Source organism: Mytilus edulis, chromosome 4, assembly GCF_963676685.1.
Source record: "Mytilus edulis chromosome 4, xbMytEdul2.2, whole genome shotgun sequence".
NCBI classification, from domain to species: domain Eukaryota; kingdom Metazoa; phylum Mollusca; class Bivalvia; order Mytilida; family Mytilidae; genus Mytilus; species Mytilus edulis.
The window spans coordinates 14,576,235-14,585,722 of NC_092347.1; the positions used below are offsets into that span (position 1 = coordinate 14,576,235).

A 9,488-nucleotide genomic window follows, 5' to 3' on the forward strand; every position below is an offset into this window, starting at 1 on the left:
CCAGCAAATTTACTCTGTACCGGATCGTCTAGAATATGCAGATAAGGAAAACATTGTATAAGTCTAAAAATTTGCATAACGGTATAAAATGTTATTAACATTTTCGTATAATTACATCTTTTATAAGTACGTTGTGCAAATTTGAAGATTTAAATGACTGAATAAATAGTCAACGATTAATCTTACAGGGCGATGGATCATGTAATATGATTCTGTACACTACAAAATATAATATATAACAGGTAAAAAAGGGTACAACATCACCATTAAATAACTATAAAATGAACAAATATTAGATATTTCGGATAACAGATATCCTTTTTCAATAATAGCACGATGTCAAATGAATCAAGACAATATATTCAAACTGAGAAACTATCAAAATCTTGAAATTTCCAAACACGGCTCAAAGATTACAGAGATATGCCAAATAAAAATAGTTATTTGCGATGTGAACTGGCACAACTCTAAATATCTAAAGGTTGTGACAGTTTTGATGTTATAACAGCATGGAGGGCAGTCCTCAAACAAATAAATCAAAGATGCCCTAACCGATCCAAGTTGGTATGATATTTCAAATTTGACAACGGTAGGGAAATTGCAACTAAAACTACATATTTAAGCCTCCCAAACGAATAGCAGTTTAATAATAGAAAAATAAGTTTTATCTAATAAGGTAAAATAATTGAACGTGGCTACGTACTTATACATCCATCCCAAATGAATGGAGCCCTGTAATTTAAACTGGTATTTTAAAATAATCTTCGAATTGTAAAGCCAGTACGGAAGCCGGAGTAACTGGAAACAAGTGATGACAGGAAAACGAGTAACTAATTCTATGTTTTTTCATTGATGCCCTCTGGGGAAACTGTCCTTAAATTTCTTATCCAAAATCTTTCCCGAGCGACTCTGTCGACCTTCGACCAACCCTTGTTGTGGTCTATGATTGTGATGGTAAGGTTTTTGAGATCAGCTTGTGTGTGCGCAGGTGATCTCAAATGACGACTTACGGGTAGGTCGGGCTTGCAAGTGTAGTCGCTTAGATGACCATTCATGCGTTTGTTGAATGGCTGCTCTGTCTCGCCAACATACTGCATGCCACATTGACACTGAAGAAGGTATACAACATTCTGGGTTTTGCAAGTTACATTGCAAAATATTGTGTACACAGACCCAGTCGAGTGGCAAGTAAATGTTTGAGTATTTAGTATTTGTTGACAAGTCAGACAACGTCTGTTACCACATGATTTGCACCATCCTGTAATTGAACAGCTTTTATTTGAGGAGACGTCAGCTCTAACAAATAAGTCTTTCAGACTTGCTGGTCTCCGAAAAGCTAAGACAGGAGGATTGGGAAAGATCTTGGATAATTTAGGGTGTTTGGCAATAGTTTGCCAATTGGCACGGATCAAACGTGAAAGGTTAGTAAAGGCTGGATTGTATGTTAGAACAAACGGGACTATTTTGCTGAGCCTCTTCCGTTTGTACTGTAAGAGGTCATTGCGCCTGTTATTGTTAGCGCGCCCAAACCCCTTATCTATGTCCAATTTCTTATAGCCTCGTTTTGTCAAAAATTTGCGAAGTTCCTGTAACCGTTTCGTGACCGCTTTACTCTGAGAGCTTGACTGTACGGGATACTTTTTATACAGTGTTTGGGGTGACAGCTTTGGGGAGAAAGGTACTGATGTTTATCTGTGGGTTTACAGTAGAGGTCTGTTGATATGACACCGTCCTTTATAGATGTGGTTGTGTCTAAGGAAGATATTTTAGAGTCGGAAATTTCGTACGTAAATTTAATTGAATGGTGGGCGTTGTTTGCATGTGCGATGAAATCATCCAGTTTTTGTTGGGATTCAATCTATTTCATGACAACATCACCAATGAAACGGAACCAAGACAGGTTTGGATAAAGATGCTGCAATAAATTGTTTTTCGAATTTGCCCATGAAAATATTAGCGTAAGACGGTGCCATTTTCGTCCCGTTTACTTGAAGGTAATGATCACCATTAAAGGTGAAATTGTTGCATTTCAGGACCAGAGTCAGCAGCTGGACTAAGCATTCAGTAGGTGGTTCTAAAATGTTGCGCGAGTCCCATATTTCCCTACAAGATTGTATACCGTCACCATGAGGTATGTTGGTATCAATGAGGTGACATCTAAAGTAAAAAGGAGGGTTTCCGGAGGAAGAGGGTTCATGGATTCCATTTTACGAAGATAATCTGTAGTGTCTTGAATGTGGGAAGGAAGATTTTCTACATGAGATCTTAAATGAAAATCGAAAAGTTCCGAGATTTTCTCAGTCGGATGGCTGTTTGCGGATACAATGGGTCTACCAGGGTTGTTAACCTTGTGTATTTTGGAAAGAAGATACAATCGAACAGGCTTGGCATTATCTGGTTTTAAATAACCAATTGTATCCTCATCTATGTGACTGTCATCGTACATGGTTTGTAACGCAGTGATAATTTTGGAGCTAAACTCGGAAGTAGGGTCATAGTCTAGCTTCTTATAAAATCTCTCATCAGAGAGCTGACGCACTGCTTCCGCGATGTAGTTAGCTTTGTCCATTATCACAACGGCACTGCCCTTGTCTACTGTTTTTATCAAAATATCATCTCGGTTTCTCAGCGATTGTATGGCTTTTTTCTCGTCAGGAGAGGTGTTATAAAATGTCGAGTACTTGTTGCTAGCTAGATGAACAACATCCGATTTGATTTTGTCGGTAATATCTTCCAGTGCAGCAGATTTACTAGGTTTTGGAACCCATGAACTCTTCTTTTTAAAATACGGAATTATGCTTTCTTCCTCCGAGTCAGACATGTCTGAGTCTTCCTCATTATCCACCTCTTTATCCTTGTTACCAAAGTATTCTTTGATTCTGCGGGTTCTGGCAAAGTTATCAAGGTCATCTCCTAGTTTCGTCCTTAGATAAAGAGATTGAGGATAAATTGACAACCGTGTTGTTGGGATTGGTCGGAACTCGAATTTTTCTTTGAAATCTACGATTTCGAGGCTTTTTATTTAATTTTTTAGTAATAATAAAGCTTTCGGTGGCTGTGTGTTACCTTTCTCCGTTAGTATTTATCTAGCGTCGTAATGCAGTACATGCTATATAAGGCATGAAGATGGAATCATTACAGATCAGCTGAAATATCTATTGTAAAGGATCCTACAAATTAATGCAATATATATATATATATATATATATATAACAAGTCTAAAAGGGTACATCACCAAAAAATATGAATAAAACGAACAAATGTTAGATATTTCAGAAAACACATATCTTTCATCAGTATGATCACGATATAAAATGAATCATATCAATCTATTCTAATTATAAAACTATCACAATCTTGTAATGTATACAAAAAAAAAAGGTTAAGCGATCATCAAAGACGGTGGTACAACTTTAAAATTTCCAAACACGACGCCAAGACTACAAAGACATGCATAAACAAAAATAGTAATTTGCGAAATGAACAGGCACAACTCAAATTCCAAAAATACGCAGAAACTGCTCCAACAAATTTATGAAGAGGACAGAGGACAGATTGAAAATGACACTGCGTAAATTTTACGGACACCATCACGAATTGGTTGATCCATACGATGTGTCTTTGTCCAAACTAACTATGGACTCTTTTACCACGTGTTAGATAGTGGTTTGTCATTACGTCGTCTGATCTTTTAATTACCGAACGTGAACTTGTGACTGTTTTGCTGAGTGTGAATTCTTATTGCTATAAGACGTGTCACAGTACTTTTCTATCCCAAATCCATGTATTTAGTTTTGATGTTATATTTGTTATTCTCAACGGATATTGTCAAATGTCTTAACGTATTTTCTGTTATATTCGTGTGTTATGGTAATGATAATTAATCACGAATTTATACGATAAATTTGGTTTACAGTTTGATTCAAAAGAAACGACGACACTGGTATATAATGCAGTTAATTATCTTATTACTACCACAATTTGAAGTATTGTAAATTTTCTTGTTATAAATAAATGTAATATCAGTATTACAAATCTAACCTTAAATCAATCCTAATTCTATCTTATTTTTGGGAAATATTTTTAGAAATTCAAATGTGACGTCACTTTGTGTGTGTTTTTTTTTTAATTTCAAATGTGCCGTCACTTTGTGCGTTGAGGCTTTGGCTAACTCGGCTGTGTATTTTTGTATGCCGGATTAGGTTGTTTTATATAATGTATCCGTTTTTAATCTGTAGTTAGTCACCACTTTGGTTTTATCATGTATATCTATTATATAGTCATTTTATAAAATTTACTGTTTGCAAAAATATGAATTATTCTAAATAATAAGGATGTTGTTATCCTAGGCAGAAAACCCTAGTTGTATAAACACAACTTGTTGGAACTTTTGGTCCTAAGTGCTCTTCAACTTTGAACTTGTTTTGACTTTCGATTTTTTTTTCATCTGAGCGTCACTGGTTAGTCTTGTGTTGACAAAACGCATGTCTTTTCAACCTGATACTTTTTGTTAGCTATTATTCGTGTATTGTATAGTCCTGTCATGCAATGATGTCATTTTAATGTTATAGTTAACATTGTCATAAAAACGGGAGGTTTGGCATGCCACAAAACCAGGTTCAACCCACCATTTTTTTCTTAAAATGGCCTGCACCAAGTCAGGAAAATGGCCCTTGTTATATTACAGTTCGTTTCTGTGTGTGTTACATTTTCATGTTGTGTTTCTGATGTGTCGTTGTTCTCTTATGTTTTATGCGTTTTCCTCAGTTTTAGTTTGTAACCCAGATTTGTTTTTTTCTCAATCGATTTATGAGTTTCGAACAGCGGTATGCTACTGTTGCTTTTCGTTAGTTTGTGTACATTCGGAGAGTAGTCGGGTAGAAGTCGTAAACAGGCCTGATCATGAATTTGGTAACGCTTGGTCGTGTAAAATTGGACAATCGTGATCATCGAGTTGATTTTATCGGCAGTGTAAACCTAGCTTGACCCTTATCTTTGGTATTGAAAATAGCCTGATGTATAACTCTTCCAGTCTGAAACACTCTTAACCCATTCTCGACCTGAACTCGACCAATTCTTGACCAGCTCTGAACCTATTTTTTTAAACTGAATCTTCACCAACCACAAGTCTGAAAAACACTGGACCAGTCTGAACCTTACTCGACCAATACTTAATCGTTAAAATTGATCAATTTCTATTTTTAAAACTGATATCACAACAGCCACAATACAATGAATATATTTATAACACAGATCTTTACATCTTTACATGATTCTTAGATTTATCAAATCAAGATAGATAAATCATATTTTTAAAGCCTGAGACTTGTCACATACAACGATTTTTTGTTTTATCTGAAAACCACTCCTATACTGAGGGTAATAAACCCTAATTAAAGTTTCATTTGGCCTTTCCTTTTTTAAACAAATTTCAATTTTACTAAATTTCTGCATAAAAACTACATGGTTACATACAATAGTTATATAACTATATTTTTATGTGGTATCAGCCAAAAAAATCCATGACATTGTTTAACCTTATATCAGATATATATATATATTCTTATTCCTATTTGGGATAAATATATATATATATTCTAATAAGGGATACAAAAATTAGAGACACGAATAAAAGTTTTCTTCTGATTTGGGGTAAATTATAAAGTAAAAAATCCTGTTTTGGGCACACTGGTCAAAAAGATCACACCTGGTCAGAGAGTGATACATTTTAAATAACATTCATTGAAAACATTCTGTAAAACTAAAATCATAAGGTCTTTTGAATTCACTAGACAAGTAATACACGAGTTTAAGAAAAATAGGGTTTTCTTTTTACCGGAAAAAAACACCTACACTAAGGTTATTAAAACTTATTAAAATGCTTCTTGTTTGAAAACACTTATTTTAATTTTATTAAAATAAATTTCTACTAAAACTTTGGAAACCATTTCCTTTTTTTATTGGTTATCAAGGATTGCTATGAAAGTTTTATTATTATATCAAATTCATGGTTTTACAAAATGTTAACATTTACAAAGATGCTGTATATACTGTTTTATATATACATTTTGATCAATAGATACAATTCAATAATACTTAAGATATTTGAAGCATGGTTAAAAGTTCAAGTATTTTTGATTGTACATATAGCAACGTGAACATGTAATCATCATGTGTTTTTTAAATTCTTTAAAAAACTTAATTTATCATAAGAAATTTGTTAATCCAATCAGAAATTACTTCCTTTGATCATATTGTTTTATTTCTATTTTTAAATGAGATAAACATTGTATACCTTAAATGATAACAGTTTCTAAATTTATGAAATACACTAGATAGCTACAAAAAAAAAACAGGTCTAGGTTGGTTAAGACTTGGTCGAGCAAGTATGGTTCAGATAAGGTCAAGCATGGTTCTTGGTCGCGAATGGTTTAGACTACGTCAAGTATTGTTCAAACTCGTATAAAATGGTTTACGTCTGACCAGGTAAAGGTTCATTACATGTTCAGACTGATAATTATGGTTCAGACTACAGTCAAGTAATACCAAGTTAATTTCAGACAAACTAAGAATGGTCGAGTAAAAATTAGTATAGTCGAGTACAGATATAGAAAATTTCAGAATTTTACTTTTACTTTTGCAGAGTTTTGTAGTGATCAGAATAACAATAAACTGACCTTTTAATTATGAAGGCTATATATCTTTTTCTAGGCTAATGTACTGATTTAACGACAAAATAGATTTTTAATTTGACTGGTACAGGTGTTTTGTAGATGACTATAATAAAAAGTATTTTACCATAAATGAGTTGCTGGCCGATGTATTTGTGTTTTTGAAATTACATTGAGATGTGGTGTGATTGCAAATGATCAACTTTCCACGGTAGACCATACATGTAGGACGATAATGGAAACATTGCATTTACATTAATAAACAATACTATTTTGGGAAATTTTGAGTCAGTTTTGCTTCAAATCTTAAATTTGTTTTTCAGACTACTGGTAGAACGATACCCATTACTAAGATTCTTCTTCAGTTACATGAGTTAAGATAATGCTTATATTTCAAGTCCTTATTTCATATTTAACATCCTTATTTACATACATCCAAACTGAGAATCTGCATAAATAAATGATTTAAACTGGTTGTTTAATAAATAATTTATTAGAATCTATCAAAAGTGAAAGTACTTTAATCATATTTTACATTTCATTTAAAGAATAGCTATCAAACACTTTCCAGTGCATATAATAACTTACCATTTTGCTTTTACATACATTATATTTATACATTCTATCAGGTTTAAAACATGTGATATTAGAAGTGAGTCCTCTATATATCCGAAATAACCGATATCATTTAAAATACAAATAGACAGTATTAATAACTTTTGATCACGTGTATTATACAGTGTGTGTTTTGGTTTTATATTTTTCCGTGATTTGTATCAATCTAATGAGTTAAGCCTTTTTCAACTGTTTTGAATGTCTTATTTCGTGCTGTTACACAACTGTCCCTTGTTAGGAGAAGGGTTAAGCGTTCGCATACGTGTTTTACCCAGTAGCATTCGTTATGTGCTTGTCCTAATGCAAGTTGGGAGCCTATAACTCACTGGTTGTTATTGATTCATGTCTGTCATATCTTTTTTTCGAAAAATATTTTGTTATAAATTATGCCATTTGTTTTCTCTATTGAATGGTTTCATATTTTTCCTGTCTATCTTTTAAAGACATTTTTTTTGCAAATGTGTTTTATTTGTTTGAATGAGAACAGTAGAATATTCTTGAACTATGTGGCCTGGTACTTCTATGCAAAGACGTATCCAATTGTGTTTAAAATTTCAGTAAATGGAATTAACACTGGTGTGTGTCCAAGGCGCCTGTCTACATATATATATATCTTTATCAAAAACGCTAAAACCAAAACATTTAAATGATGTATTGATGCGTAGCAGCATGAGAGGACCTATATGACCAACAGGGTTCTTAATAAGGCATAAAGTCAATTTAAGATACTACCAAAATTACCTCTTAGGAAGTCCAAACCTTAATACGTTTGTGATTAATAAATTTTTCAATGGGGAATTTAGAAAAATACATGTACAATCAGAACTCAGAATTCCAAACTCAGAATGATATTGTCGCATTAGTGTATTATATTCAACCTTGCCTAGTAAATTTTATGATTTCCTACAGGAGATGAAGTATTCCTATATAAATACGCTCAAAAGGTATAATTAGAGCTTACTATCAATAAATCATTCTAATTGGTCCAAATTATGATCACATGCCATTGATAATTGTGATAATTCCTTTACTATTTTCATTTATTTCCCTAATAAGATTGACAATAGTATTATACCAGCATTATAAATCTAAATTTATTTCTTAAATAAGCACTGTGTATATAGTGGCACTTCACTGTTAGTTTGTTTAATTAAAATCATGCTATGTTTAGTTTATAACGGAGGTAAGAATCTAGAATTGAAGAGTAATTTTCAATAAGTAAAAACGCAGTTCAAAAGTATATAAACAACAAAAGTACAAAACACTTCAAGGCTTCTTCTAGTCATTTGAACAGACATGACTCTCAAGGTAAGTAAAGTTCTTACTCTGCGTTACATTACAATGTTAGAAACCAAACTGATATTCTTTTGTAATGATTTACAAATATCATTACCCTTTTTGGATTCAAAACTATTAATTTAAAATAAATCAAGACTCTCTTTCTATGTTGTGATGTTACACTTCTATTTCAGGTTAAGGTGACGGCTGGCACCTGTTCAAACGATTGAAACCACTGCATTTGTTTGCACATGACTTAAGTCAGGAAAATGATATTCATTGGTTGCCGTTTGTTGGTGTGGTTCATAAGGTTTTCTCGTTTCTTATGTTTTATATAAATAACACCGTTGGTTTTCCTGTTTGAATGATTTTACACTAGTCTTTATTTAGGCCCTTTATAGCTTTCAGTTCCGATTGAGCCAAGGCTTCGTGCACGTGTTGAAGGCCATACTTTGACCTATAATGGTTTACTTTTGCAAATTGTGACTTGAATAGAGAGTAGTCTCATTGTCACTTATATCACATCTTCTTATATATAAACATATAAATACCGAATATAAAATATTAGTTTTGATAAACAAAAAAAACTGTCTCAGACTATCATTTCATATGTGAAACGTGCGTTTCGGAGGTAGTACCAGTAATACATGTATAAAAAATATAAATTATTGATAGGGTCATTAAGAAATTTAGTAATCTTTCCTTCAAGTTTTACCGTTCCTCTTTGTTCTTTGAAGTTCGAACAATATTATGGCAATTTCTAAATAGTTGGCCATGTTTAAAACGTCTGACAATACTGCACTTTTTTATTGGAGCTAAGGAATATTGTCTGTCTATTTTATTTTGGTTGATGTAAAACGAACAATGAAATTGTTTTGTTCGGCAATTTTCAATTTTTGTTTCTATACATGAAGTGTCAAATAG

General features: G+C 32.8%; 1 protein-coding gene across 1 annotated transcript; it reads right to left on the reverse strand.

The window, feature by feature from the left end:
- Positions 1-2,074: 2,074 nt before the first annotated feature.
- LOC139521270 (uncharacterized) lies at positions 2,075-2,569 on the reverse strand. Its single transcript, XM_071314740.1, has one exon. It carries the CDS (start codon positions 2,567-2,569, stop codon positions 2,075-2,077), a length of 495 nt encoding a protein of 164 aa, XP_071170841.1.
- Positions 2,570-9,488: the final 6,919 nt, after the last annotated feature.

Coding starts and splice junctions, on each gene's coding strand:
- LOC139521270 (XM_071314740.1), bottom strand. CDS start 2,569: ATGGACAAAGCTAACTACATCGCGGAAGCAGTGCGTCAGCTCTCTGAT.